A 14,819-nucleotide genomic window follows, 5' to 3' on the forward strand; every position below is an offset into this window, starting at 1 on the left:
GTTGATAAAAAAAATGAATAGTAAACATTTGGTTTGCGCTTCGAAGTGTGTATCAATGAACAAAAAAAATTTAGAATTCGATTTTGATTTTGGTGATTGATCTTTAAAAAAAAATTATTGGATCATCAATGGGGTTTTAAACATATTAGATCCAATGAAACAAAATCATCAATAATCGAAAATGAAAAACACGATTAAAAAATTGATTGGATTGAAGTTTTGAGAAAAACCTTGATCGTTCATCTTCGATCTCAACATGAATTTTTCGGAATCCATTTGAGAACTTGAGAAACCTTCTTGATGATTCTTTTTCCGTTTGCAACACATGAATCAACCACTAAAAATCTTGGTTCTTTTGTTGGGATAAGAAAATCTCCAATCTTCACATTGTACCACCCACGATGCATGTTGTACAACCCGTTCTTTGTGTTCTTCAACGATCTAGCATCATCTTCACAAGAACCATCAACATTGTTGGGTTTAAAATTCAAATTCATTGCAACACTTGATGATTGTTGCTTTGGAACCCAAATTTGTTTCATAGATTTCGGATGCAAGGCTGAATCAAATATTTTGGAGTCTGATACATTTGAACTTCTTGGATTGAAGGCTTTTGATATGGCACCATTCATTCAAATGAATCACAAGAACTCAAGCATTCATCGATTTGAACTCCAATTGAACGAAAAACTTTCACATCTTCATCAAAATCACATTAATTCCTATTTCTTGAAATTCAATAAACTTAAGAACATGAAGATCATTTGGGTCTTCAATAAGAGAAACATATTATTTCTTGAATAGTTCTCTTTATTTTCCTTCCATTTGATTTCCACACCAAGATAACATATTCATGGTGATTTCAAGTAAACATCCAATCTTCGAAAGTGGTTGAACTATCCATCTTCCATGATCATCTTTCAATCCTCCATAAGAAACCAAAGTATCCCGTTAAATCAATCTGCCTTTTAACAATAACCTATAAAATTGATTCTCATTAACCTTGTATTTGACATCTCCAATCATTACAACCCAATAATCATAAGCTAAATACTCCATGATCATAAGAACTTGGACTTTTCTAGAGAGAGGAAGTGAATATTAATGAAATCTCTAGAGAGAGAACGTGAAACAAACAAGTATTATAGAGAGAGAAACTCAAACTTTGGATCAAATCAATGAATAATTTGATTTCTAAAACACAAACTTTCTCAAAGATGAAAAACTCCACAACAATAAAGATTCACTCAAATCATGTAGTCACCATGGATTAATTCTTGAGAAAATCAAGAACACCCGCTCTGGTACCAATTGTAGTGATCCTAATTATGATGACATGTGCGGAATTAAAAAGATCTAGTGAATCATACAAACATCAAGAACACAAGGAGTAAATAAAATCATTTAAGCTTCATTAGAATAGTAAGGGTACAAGTGAGTTTTGTTCTTTATATCGCTAAACTAACACTCACAAATGGGTCTTACAAGTTCTTACATAATGGGAGTCACTAACTTCCTATTTATAGGAAAGACTCAACCCATTTACACATACAAGAGGGTAAACCACATTCTAACAATTAAGTGTTATGTATTTTGGAGAACTCACTAAGCTTTGTGCTTACCATGTCATGTGTTATGTGTTTCAGGTTTTTCTCAGGATTACAGGAAGACACCAGCTTGCTTGTACACACTAGTGAAAGAGTTATGTTTTAAGGATCTTGGATTTTAATCAAACAATTATGGAATTGCGATTTGTAAATTAACTAAACGAGATTTTTGTGGAATGTGTTATGAGAATTTTGTGATTTAAAATGAGAATTTTAGTTGAAAATTTACATTGTTACAGTTGGTGTCAACTGGAGTGGCGATAGGCTTACACGCTTCCATGTTTAAGCATCTCTTCAATATATTTGCGCTGTGACAAAAACATGTTATTGTTGATGCAAGTGATAGAGATACCCAAAAAATAAGACAAGGGTCCAAGATCAGTCATGTCAAATTCCTGTTTTAATCCAGTTATGAGATGCGTCTTGAGTACGGTGGAGGAGGTGGTTAAGACGATATCTTCTACATATAGAAATAGGTAGGCAATGTCATTGCCTTGTTTGTAGATAAATAAAGAAATGTTACTTTTGCTGCACGCAAAGCCGATAGTTAGTAGATAAGACGTAAAATGTTAATACAAAACACGTGGTGCTTGTTTTAAACCATAAAGAGACTTGTGCAATTTGCAAACATGAGTAGGATAACGTGTATCAAAAAATCCGGGTGGTTGGTGCATGAACATCGTTTCTTGCAAATTCCCATGTAATAACATAAAGCCTTCTCTAGCCTAACCCACTCTGCCACTCTTTAATCTCTTCGTCCTCTCTTCTTTTCTTTTTCTTCTCCTTTTTCTTTAGATCAATCATGGGTGAAGGCGATACATCCATCCCCAAAACTAACTTCCACCCACCTTTCACGGTTAGTAACATCAAGAATGTTATACCCCTCATCCTCAATCAAACCAATAATCACTATGCATCATGGGTGGAATTCTTTAGCATGCATGTTTGTGCTTACAATGTCAAAGATCACATTGATGATAAGGCATCAAAACTGACTGATGTTGACAAACCCACATGTGATCGTCTTGATGCCCTTGTCAAATAGTGGATCTATAGCACCGTCTCTCTCTGATACCATAAAGAATAATGTGATTGAATGCTTGATCTGCTCATTCAACATTGACCACATAGATATACAATTGGGACCTATAATTATGGAAATGATATAATATTATACAAATACAATATGATCTATTATATATATATATATATATATATATATATATATATATATATATATATATATGTCGAATAAGACCAACTAAATATCAAACAACCAAAAATCAATTTATCGGTAGGGATTAATTTCATACTATCAATTGCAAAATGCTATAGGACCGTGCAAAATAGTAAAAACAAAAACTTTTTTTCATGTTCTATATGAGATTAAAAAATAAGGGAGAACACTTCAATGAACATTTTGCATAGTACTGCAAAATCCTCAAAAAGAATGAAGAATGGGGAAGACCATATATACTTGACAATTTTTTATTTTTATTATTTATTTGAAAATCATTACAAGTAACTAGCAATGGTTTTTACATCTACAAGAGTTTTCAAAAAAAAAAAAAAAAACTAAAATTGTCAATAACACATGATCTTTTTTTTTTTTTTTTTTTTTTTTTTTTTTTTTTTTTTTTTTACAGTATCAATATTGAACTTGAAACATGTACCCTGATTTAGAGTCTAAAAATGTCTTCGTTTTTCTTTAGGTTTCAGAAATCGAGTCATTGGGTTTAGATTGCAATAACCTTTAGGAGATAAAGGGGATAGATGACTGGTTCCATAAGCGAGGTCACATACGATTTTTTCACATGTTAGCTAGCGAGGTCATTGACTTTGACGCCAGCTCCAACCTCGTCTCAATTAAGATCCAGATTCAGATCTTTACTTTGCTCCTTCGAACAAGCTTCCATTATTAACCCATTTTCTAGATCTACATTTTTTGAATCATAGCTTGATGTAGATGGTGGTGGCGACAATGATGTAACAGACAACAACTTCGACTGTAACTTCCATGGTGGGCTATAACTCTAATGGTGGTAGAGATAAGCGTAAATCAGGCTGACAACTGACTCTTTCTTGAGTTAGGTGGCAACAATAGGAATGATAATTAGTAGAAGGCAACATGGAGGTGGATTTGGGTGACGGTGGTGTGACAGAGTCGATGGCTCCTGCAGCAGCTCCGATAGTGGATCAGACGACAACTCCTATGGTAGAGAGGAAGGAGGGCTAACCAATGGAGGATAATAAGAAGGAAGATGCTGATTAGGTTTATCTTTGTGATGTTAGGTAAGCCCCATAGATATTAAAGTATTTCTTTTAATAGTTTAATAATAAAGAAAACAAACAAATAATCAATAAGGGTATTTTGGTTATTTTAAGTCGGATAGGGACGAAAACATAATAAAATCATACTATAGAGATGATCTGAGTGTAAAAAAAACATTAGGGACCAAACATATAATTTTGATAAAACACAAGGACGATTCAGTAATTTGTTCATAAAAATCTATTTTTCATATGAAACAAAGGTTCACCGTATTGAAACCTTGGGGTAAGTTGTAACATTTTGCTAAAGTATAGAGTGATTATTGTGAGTAACTCAGGGCTGCGGTTGCAACGTCGACATACAACCGAGGAAATCCCAATAGATACCGTAAAGAGAGGAGAGTGAAAGGGGCACCAAAAAGAGCACCTAAAAACCCCTAAAACCACTTCTGATTTCGAACCCTAATTTGGTAAAACTCTTTGAATTTTCTAGACCTACTATTGATTCCGATAATTACTTCTACTAAGGTGTGATCTCGCACTGTAGAGATCGTCTTCGTCGTCATGGATATCGAACAAAAGCAAGCGGAGCACATCGACCACTTCGTCAAACAAGCGTCCACCATTAAGGGTTCATCATCATATCTCGCAAATGTCATCGTGGAAGCCACCTCACACCCTTCTCTCTTTGCGTTCTCCGAGATTCTTTCTCTCCCTAATATTCTCGAGGTCTGAATTTTGGTCTTTGTGCTGTATATTTGACATTATCAATATGCTTATCTTTTTGCTACCAATTTTGCGTTTATGTACTTTATTGATCCTTAGATATCGGTTTCTATTTGGTTAGATATACTTCAGGTGTTTTATTGTTACTACGTGTATGTAATGCCTTTCTTCGAAGGGTTTGGAATTAGATACATACATACAGTCCACCATTGTTATCGATATTGGGTGGGTTCGTAGTTTATTGATAACCTCTATCTTATAGATTTTCATTCAGCCTTCTAAGTTACTTGATGTCTGATTCCCACCATAGTTTATTTTCTATTAAAATTGTTTTTATGTACTTCGATAAACTATGTTTTGGATGCTGTTTATGTTCCTGTTGATATATAAAAGTTGCATTGGATTGTTTATCTTCTAAGGCCTAGGTTACCCATAATATTTCTCACATTTGCGTAGTTAGCTTTGTTCTATCACACTTTGGGGGTAGTTTTGTTGTCCATTAAATTACATGGTCTCTTTCCAATCCTCCAATCAATTTAATTCTGGAGTACTGTTGCAAGCTATTTGATGTTTCTTCCTTTTTATTCATGTCCTGATCAAGCAATTTTTATGCAGCTTCAAGGAACAGAGCATTCTATATACCTGGATTTGCTTCAGATGTTTGCTCATGGAACATGGAGTGAATACAAGAGTAGGTTTCCAACCTCTTTCTGTTACAATACTTCACAACATTGCACATGGTTATTTATATATAGCTAATCTGCATAGGTTCTGCATGTGTTTGCACTATCACACACACCATATTTCCAATGTTATTCAAAATAATTTCTTTTGATTATTTTTAGTTAACATGTATATAAATACGATTTGATTTATGCATATCGACCCCAAAGTCAATGTAACATGGGGGAGTTAAGTTTTTATCTTTTAAATTTTTTGTTTATGATCTTTAGGTAGTGCTAGTAATCTTCCACAGTTGACACCAGATCAGATCCTCAAGTTAAAGCAACTCACTATGCTCACACTTGCTGAAGCCAACAAGGTATTTTACTATTTTACCCTGTATGTATTTGGTAGCAGTTTAGTTGCTTTTTTGAATTGGTTTTATCAATTTAGTATATTGTAAACACTGCTGGAGTTGATGTGTAGAGTGTAGATCTATCTGATAATCATCAATTCATGATAACAAAAAAAATGTGAATGTATAAATATTAATGCAACTGCTATAAACCCATCTTTAATGTATGTGCATTAATGTATTCAGTACAATTAATATTAATTCACCAAAACCATAATGTTTATGTAAACTTGTAAGGATACAGTAACCAAAAAATTTAATAAAGTATGTACAACTAAAGAAGTATTTGGTACAAATCTAAAGAATTATTATTACTAATCCTATTGCAAACATTGGTAATTGTTGAGTTTGTAAATCTGTATTATCATTTATACATTTGATTTGTTCTATTACTCAAACATGTATTTAACGCCCTTCTTTGTCCATTAGCTTTCCATTCTATTCTTTTTTACTCAATGAAGCTAAATAATTAAGAATGTAATCATTTTTATTATGTAATATAGGTACTCTCATATGATGTGTTGATGCATGAATTGGATGTTGTAAATGTTCGTGAACTTGAAGATTTTCTCATCAACGAGTGCATGTATGTGGTATGTGACTATGTATTTGTTTCCCACATTTTCTCAATTATATACTTTTTCAGATTCAATGGAATTACATTTTTCGCTAATTTTTGTTATTTCTTCAACTTTTGTAGGGTATAGTAAGGGGCAAGCTAGATCAGCTTCGAAGATGTTTTGAGGTTTGACCTCTTGTCTGTTTTTCTTTTTCACTCTTGGAATTTAGTGTAAATTACAAAAAAAAAAAAAAAAAAAAAATCATAGAATTTAATCTTGCTTGAATAACTTGTGATTTGTTAGGTGCAATTTGCAGCTGGAAGGGATCTGAGGCCTGGACAATTGGGGAATATGATTCACACGTTATCAGACTGGTAAATCTCAAATGAATAATTAATTCACTATATTGATTTTCTTTCTGACATTTTTTTTTTGGCAATTATGGTATTTTACAGGCTGGGCACATCAGATAATTTGCTGATTTCAATTCAAGACAAGATAAAATGGGCAGACACGATGAGTGAGTTGGACAAGAAACATAAAAAGGAGAACGAAGAAAGACTGGAAGAAGTCAAGAATGCTCTCTCTCTCAAGGTCAGCACAGCACAACACCATTCCTTTTAATATAAAAAATAAGGTTTTGATAATTTGTATGTAGTATGTATGAAATGAATAGTTTTTTTGGGGGGAGATGAAAGTGTGAAAATAGGAAGGAATGATTTGTTTGATACTTTTGGATATTTTTGTCGATATGTGTTACTTACATGTGGCAGAAGTTACAAACTGTGAGCAGGCTGACATGGACTTCAGAGGGCACGGGCTTTTCGCTGAACCTGGTGGAGTAATGGATTATGATGAAGACCGCCGATCCAAGAGGTAAATATAAATACATACATACCAACCTGGTGCCATGTCAGCAGTTTCAGATAAAATGTTAATTTTTTTTTTAAAAAAAATATTTTGTAGGAGACGACATCCGATGGGGTGAGGGTGATATGGTTAGCAAGATGTTTAAAGAAAAGGAGAGTCATGAATCGGGCTAGCCACTTTGTTTTTTTTCTTATGATGAAAGTGATGAACCGTTTTGAACTTGGGAGTTTGGGTTATGAAATAACATTTAATGGGTCTGTAATTAGATTGATGTTTTTGTAGCCTTGAGTTGCTACATTTATTTCATGATGATCATAGCTTGTTACCCTTATGTTTGAAAGGCTATTTATGTTTTTTGCATATACTTATCTCAACATCTTGTTTCATATTTTTGAGTGAGAAAAAAAACAATTTTTTGTTTTGTTGACGTCACTCAAATGTGCTATAACTTGTTAGTTGCTATTTTGTGTAACAACGAGGAGTTTAATGTGACATCGAACTTTTAGATATCAAAAGAAGTTTTTGGAAACGTAAGTTAAAAGGTACTTCAATTTAATTTTCAGTAAAATTTCATAAGTGTTTGGTATTTCATTCAAAAGGGTTGAACCTTCGAGAAGACATGAGTTATTCATGTATATCCCTAGGTTATGACTAGGGATCATGAGCTGCAAAACCAGTTAAAACCCTTGTATGTGAAAGTGGGCCGGGCCGGGTATCAATGTAAGCTTAAACCATGTATCAGGTGGAGGGATGAAAGTGGATCCAAATCCGGACCTGTAGACCCGGACTCGGAAAACCCGGGAACTGGTCAACAAGATTTTGTAGGACCGGAAGCTGGATCGGTATATAGGAACCGGTTCCGGTTTGGTTACGAGTAAAGTGAGTCTAGAACCGGAAAACCCGGAAATATCAAAGTGGGTGGGATTGGACCGGGTAAAGTGAATTTAGAACCAGGAAAACCAGAATTTTTTGATAATTACTTAGGGTGCGTTTGGTTGTAGAAAATTTTCCAGTTTTCTAGAAAAATTTTCCAAGAAAAACGGAAATTTTGAAAACTCGTTTGGTTCGTTCAGTTTTCCAAAATTTTCCAAGAAAATGAAAATTTTCAGTTTTCCAAATTGTATGTAAATTATAAAAGTGATTTTTACAGTTTTCTAAATTTCTAAGATGGAAATGAAAACGCCCACGGTTTCAACCAAACACGGTTTCTAAAATTTTCATTGAAAATTGAAAATGAAAACTCAACTCTATTTTCTGAAAACATTTTCTTAGAAAATGAAAACAATTTTCCACGACCAAACGCAGTGATTGAACTTTTAAAATTTCCAACTTTGATATCCTAACTTCGGGGGACTGTAAGTCATTGAATATTAAAACAAAAATGACACAATTATAGTCTAAAATCATGTAGAAACTCAAAACTACACGTTTCAAAAAACCTCATGATAATTCGACTTCAAACGAATTAGATATGCACGTTTTAGAATTTCATAGAATACAAAAATAAAGCTGAAAAAAATCGCAACTTTGATATCCTGACTTTGGGAGACTATAAATCAAAGAATATAAAACCAAAAATTACAATATTATAGTCTAAAATAATGTACAAACTCTGTACTACATTTTGGAAAAAACCGCATGCTATTCCGACTTTAAACGAATAAGATATGCGAGTTTAAAAACTATCACAAAATACAAAGATAGTTGAAAAACATAAAATTTCCAACTTTGATATCCCGACTTTGAGAGACTATAAGTCAATGAATATAAACCCAAAAATGATAAAATTATAGTTTAAAATCATTTTTAAACTGTAACTACACTCTGGAAAAAACCTCATGTCAATCCGACTTGAAACGAATGAGATATGCATGTTTTAAAATTATCACAAAATACAAAAAAACTGAAAAACATAAAACTTCCAACTTTGATATCCCGACTTTAAGAGACTATAAGTCAATGAATATAAATCCAAAAATGATAAAATTATAGTCTACAATCATGTACAAAATATAAACTACACTTTGGAAAAAACCTCATGCCAATCCGACTTCAAACGAATATGATATGCATGTTTTAAACTTTTCATAGAAATCGGTTCCGGCATCTAAAACTGGTTTTGGTTCCTAACACGGTTCTGGTTCTTAAACTAGGTTTACTTGGACCCGAAACCCGGATAAAACCATTTTTTAAACCCGATACCCGGACCGGTTTTACATATTCTGGTTCCGGTGCGGTTTTCCGGTTCTAAATCTCATCACTAATCGGGTGTATTAGGTCTAGGTAAAGTAGGTATAAAGAACCGTGCCTGAAATTTTAATCGACTCAATTAAATAACCATCCACAATAAAAAAAAGTTTGCCCTTTTGCTTACGAGTTACGATAGTATTCTACCATGGAAAAAAACCCACCTACTGCCCACAGCCCACTGCAAAAGTACCAAAACATCCCCACGACTATAGAAATTAGACAAATCAACCCTTGAAAACAAGTTAAAAGAGCAAAAACATCCCCCATTACAAGTTGAAACTAACAAAAAATTCCGGTTTCGGTTCTAAAACCCAAAACCGAGTTCCACCATACCCACTTTGCCATTCTTGGTTCTAGATCCACTTTGGTCCCATATATGAAATTGAACCTACCCACTTTGCCATTCTTGGTTCTAGATCCACTTTGGTCCCATATATGAAATTGAACCGCAATAAGTTTACAGTTCTACTAAATCATGTTTTTCGGTTTAGAGCCCAATTAGGTCGGATTTGAACCTGTTTCAACCTAAAGTACAGGGAAACTATTCATTATTTTATTTTTTCTAGTTTGTTTTTGCCAAAAATGATATTGGTATTATTTTGGAAAGATATTGACATTTAAGTTTTAGAGTGGATATTGGTATATTATTTATGAAAAATTAAATTGATTCTTATTTAACCTTCCTACATATTCATTGATTGCCAAATATAGTCCATTAATTCTTTTTTCTCATCTTATCTTTTGATTGTAACAATTGTCATTAGGGCTGTAAACGAACCAAACGAACACGAACAAGGTCTTGTTCATGTTCGTTCGTTTAAGTTAGCTGAATAACAAACGAACATGAATGAATAAACGAACTAGATTTTCTTGTTCATGTTCGTTCGTTTAACAAATTACTTTGTTCATGTTCGTTCATTTATGTTCGTGAATATGCTAAACGAACACAAACGAACAAAGATAAAAAAACCACAGTTGAACATATATGAATATAAACGAACATATAATATATCAATATAATAAAAAATGATTGAATATAGATGAATATAAATAAACTTAAACGAACGAACATAAATGAACGTAAACAAACATCATAAACGAACGTTCACGAACATAAATGAACGAACGAGACCATCGTTCATGTTCGTTCATTTAACTAAACGAACGATAATTTTTGTTCATGTTCGTTCATTTATTAAATAAACGAACATAAACGAACTTCCCGCCGAACAGTTCACGAACGGTTCGTTCAGTTCGTTTACAACCCTAATTGTCATAATCCAATAAGTAGGAAGATTTTGTAGGATGATATTTAACTTTTCATTATTTATTAAAAATTTAAATATTCTCATACTATTTGTTTATATTTATCTCCTTACTTTATAAATGATATGTAGAATTCACTAATTATCTTCTCTCTCTTTTCTTTTATTTATTTATTTATTTATTTTTATTTTTTTAAATTAAGTTTGATACTTGTTTTGATCTAATAGGAAGAAAAGATAGATATCAATTTCATTTAACAATTACCATGTTAATAACAATTCTAAATATTAAATTCATCACTGCCATTTCTATTTCATTATGACGTGGATTCCTAGTAATGGGCTAATACTTTAATAGAAATATCCAATTCCCGTTTAGAATCATATAGCACTTGACATAATTAGTTAGTCTTTATAAATAAATCAGCCTTTACTTTTTACGGAAAAAGCCAAAACCAAACTAGTTGTACAATATAAAAAAATATTCTAAACGAATGACAAGAATAAAACCAATATATTATCTATAAGAAAATGAAAACTACAATTAAACACCAAGATTCTATCTACTATAATGGGATTTAGTGATAATCACTCAGGAAAATATTCCATGTTGGTTATATATATATATATATATATATATATATATATATATATATATATATATATATATATATATATATATATATAGCTTTGAATGTTGAACTCTATTTATAAAGTGTCTTGGATCCTCTTCTACAACCTCATTTGCTCGTGGATAGTATCTGGGTGAATACATATGTAACGCCCGTTTTTGGGTTTAAAAATTTTGGATTTTTTAAAAAGATAACAATTAAATTATATATGAAAATATAAAATAAATTCAAAAAATAAAAAACTGTATATGTATTGGTAAAGCTAAAAATTTCAAAGTTTATTAGAAAGCTTAATTTGGTCTAATTTATAAATTTTAGTAAGAAGGATTAAAAGTGTCGATTTAGTAAAACCTGCTTTTACCTCACATTGACTTATCTTAGGGACTTAAATGTCAAGAGTAAGTTAGTTGGGGCAATTTTAGCAAGATTAGAAATTATCAAGTTAGTAGTCGGTAGAAGTCTAGTTGTGGTAAAAAAGAAACAAATGAATGCCGAGGGGTTTAAGTTGACAAGTAAGCAAAGACTAGGTATTATTTCTCCCCTTCTCTCATTCGGATGAAGAAAATGAGATTTAGAGGTTCACGGGAGCCGACTCTGAAAACGAGATTTAGAGCTTCAAGGGAGCCGACTCGGCGATTTTAATAGGTTAACTTGGATTCAAATAAAAAATCTTTTTATAATTTTTGGGACGGTATAAAAGAAAGTGTGTAAAGAAACCCTGTTTTTTTATGAGTTGATGAGTATCATATCTTATTATGATTAAAAAGCATCATTTTTTATTTTTATTGTCGGCGTATTTTTATTTTTTTTTGAACTCATATTATTTTTGATTTGGTGATTCATACCCAATATGTATTTCAAATGTTATTTATTTTTTTATTTTTTTATTTTATTTTTTTTAATATATATTTTTAGTAGGCTATATAATTTTCTTCGACACCTATATTATGTATACTTACATGGTTTTTTTTGATGGGTTATGGAAATCAGTTTATTGAGTTTTTTAATTAACACTTTCAATCTTTCAATATTGTTTTCTGTATTAAATTTTAATATGGAAACCAACATATAGTTAGTATAAAAATTATTATATATGATTTATGGTGCAAAGTTAAACTCATAAATCTCCATAAAAAATATATACAAAGCCTAGCATAATCTCTAATAGAGGATGCAAGAATGATGATAGAGAGATTTGATTATATTTTGTTAAAACTATATAGTTTTTAATGGTATAATCTTTTATTCGAAAGTCTATTTGATAATTTTCCGTGTACAATTTGCATGCATGTAGGCCACCTGTTATGATTAGTTTGATTGATATGAGTAGAGTAAATCTTAGGACAACCTGAGATTGATATATGCAGTAATTGTGGGTATGATTTGGTTTTAGGATGAATTGGAGTTATCAAGTAGGGCACTGGGGAAAGGTACAGGTAGGTGTGGAAGGTAGTATTGTACCCATACTATTGGAAGCACATGAATTGTCCCCGAACCAATTATAGATCCAATGACTTCAAGGAGGACCGGTGTGGGGAAATACCTTGTATGGAAATCCTGATCGTTATGATTTATGACCTTTAAGTTCAACATGGTGATGACACGATTTGGAACAGGGGGATCAGGATTCGGGGCAGGGTCAGATGACACTACTAAGGTGATTGATGAGAGGCTGCACGAGCTTATTGTAGCCGAGGTTACCAGGGGCATCCTTGACGCTACCCCAGTCATTTTTGGGACGGTCAAGGAGGGCATTATTGAGATCATGGAGGAGAGACTCGGATCATTTAGGGCTGAGTTTGTTGCAGGCCAGGTTGGGGCCCGAACTCCCTCGTTCTAGGAGTTCAAGGCGTGTGGGGTACCAGAGTTTTTCGAGGTCATGAACCCCATTGTCATCCGACGCTGGGTGACATATATCGAGAACGTCCAACGCACGAGTTCTTTCCCGGATGCGGTAAAGGTTGGGTTGATGGGTTTGAGCCATCAGAACATCCTATGTGCTCATACAAACCCTAATGCTTGGATCTAGGTTTCTCTATTGTACATGCAATTCATCCAAGACTATAAACCCTAATTCTAGCATATGATAATCGATATTAACATGATAATGGGTTTAAGATATTACCTTGATTGTTATGTAGCAATAACAATCTCAAATCCTCCTTGTAATGGCTTTTGAAAGCTTAGAGTCACAAATGTCACTCCTCTAATGGTTCACAAACACCAAAAGCAAGAGGATGAAGAGGAGAAGAGAGTGGAGGCTGCCCAAAATCATCCAAAACCCTAGAGGATCTCATTCCCACGTTTTTGGGGCTTAAGGGTGCTATTTATACATGTAGGCTATTAGGGTTTTAAACTAGGAAACCCTAATCTGACTGCTTAAGCCCTAAGTAGCCTATGGATTCCTTTCTTAAAGGCCTTGGACGATTTCTAATGGGTTTCCCCATAGAATTCGTCCAACCTTATATGATAAGGTAATCCATAGCCCAATTGCAATTATCTTATAATTACAATTCCAGTCCCTTAAGTTTAATTAATCTATTTTAACCACAAACTTAATTCTTATTAATTCTTGACTAATATTAATTAAATAATATGATTTCTCCTTTAATATATTATTCTTATAATATATTAATAAATCATATTTAATCCTTTCTCTCCATAATTCATCCTATCAAGTTGCTTTGGTGAAGGCAACCCAAAAGGACCATGCACCATCGGGTCAAATACATACCAAAATAGTTATGAACTTAGACACTAATCCAATAGTCTCCCACTTGGATAAGTCTAATAACTATTCTGCGTATGACTTCAGATCCTGATCTGCAATCGTAGCTTTCTAAAGCCGCTGTCAACTCTGATCTTATCAGATACGCGTGTCCTTTAGATAAGGGATCATATATTCCTCCATTCTAGATATTATCGTATAGACTGAGACATGGATCTAAATCATTCTCTCTGTCTATGTGCTGTTTCCCGAATTCAGATTTATGACGACTGACAACAGACTACAATTGAACACATCAATTTAGTCCCAACTTGGCCAAGTGCTTATGTGCCATCACTAAATCATCGAGGGGCCCACAGATATCGCTTTTATCCTACTTTGGATACAAGGAACGGATAAACTTTGACTCAATGCTCGCTTGCACTCACTCACCAAATCACACACAACAATATATTTTATAACACCAAGTTACTGGTGCGTTTACATATTATCAATGTGCAACCGACTCGCAAGATACAACTCACACATCTCGGTTTCAAGAATATAAGATATTATCGTCTCACCAATCACTCGTGATAAAAATCCATGAAGTGATCCAAGTGAGCGTGAGTTTAATCCAATGCTCAAATTATATTCACAAGCACTCATGAACGTTGCAACAAACATTTGCTTATGTCTAATGCTCTTTAGACAATCCACACACCAATTCACGTCAGTCTTCATTCATACCTACTTCCAACATATGAACGACTGTGGTTCGTTTGAATAATTTGATTGTTCTAAACCAATTTAATTATTCGGGAAGTCAAAACATGCAAGGTGAAACACAAGG

The 14,819-nt window shown here is 33.1% G+C and overlaps 1 protein-coding gene across 3 annotated transcripts; it reads left to right on the forward strand.

Annotated features, from left to right (window-relative positions):
* Positions 1–4,223: 4,223 nt before the first annotated feature.
* On the forward strand, positions 4,224–7,472 carry FUS5 (Proteasome component (PCI) domain protein). 3 transcript variants are annotated; one of them, XM_078990017.1, is made up of 10 exons: positions 4,224–4,348; positions 4,426–4,607; positions 5,220–5,295; positions 5,558–5,646; positions 6,186–6,275; positions 6,383–6,427; positions 6,546–6,616; positions 6,698–6,836; positions 7,036–7,118; positions 7,209–7,472. In XM_078990017.1, the coding sequence occupies exons 2-10, from the start codon at positions 4,443–4,445 to the stop codon at positions 7,228–7,230; spliced, it is 780 nt and encodes a 259-aa protein (XP_078846143.1). In that variant the 5' UTR covers positions 4,224–4,348; positions 4,426–4,442; the 3' UTR covers positions 7,231–7,472. The 3 variants fall into 3 exon arrangements, with proteins under 3 accessions (XP_078846143.1, XP_078846142.1, XP_078846144.1); XM_078990016.1 differs by having other exon boundaries at positions 4,270–4,607; XM_078990018.1 differs by having other exon boundaries at positions 4,287–4,607; positions 7,016–7,118; positions 7,209–7,346.
* Positions 7,473–14,819: the final 7,347 nt, after the last annotated feature.

The sequence above is a fragment of the Lactuca saligna genome, chromosome 4 (genome assembly GCF_052625555.1).
Source record: "Lactuca saligna cultivar CGN05327 chromosome 4, ASM5262555v1, whole genome shotgun sequence".
NCBI lineage: Eukaryota > Viridiplantae > Streptophyta > Magnoliopsida > Asterales > Asteraceae > Lactuca > Lactuca saligna.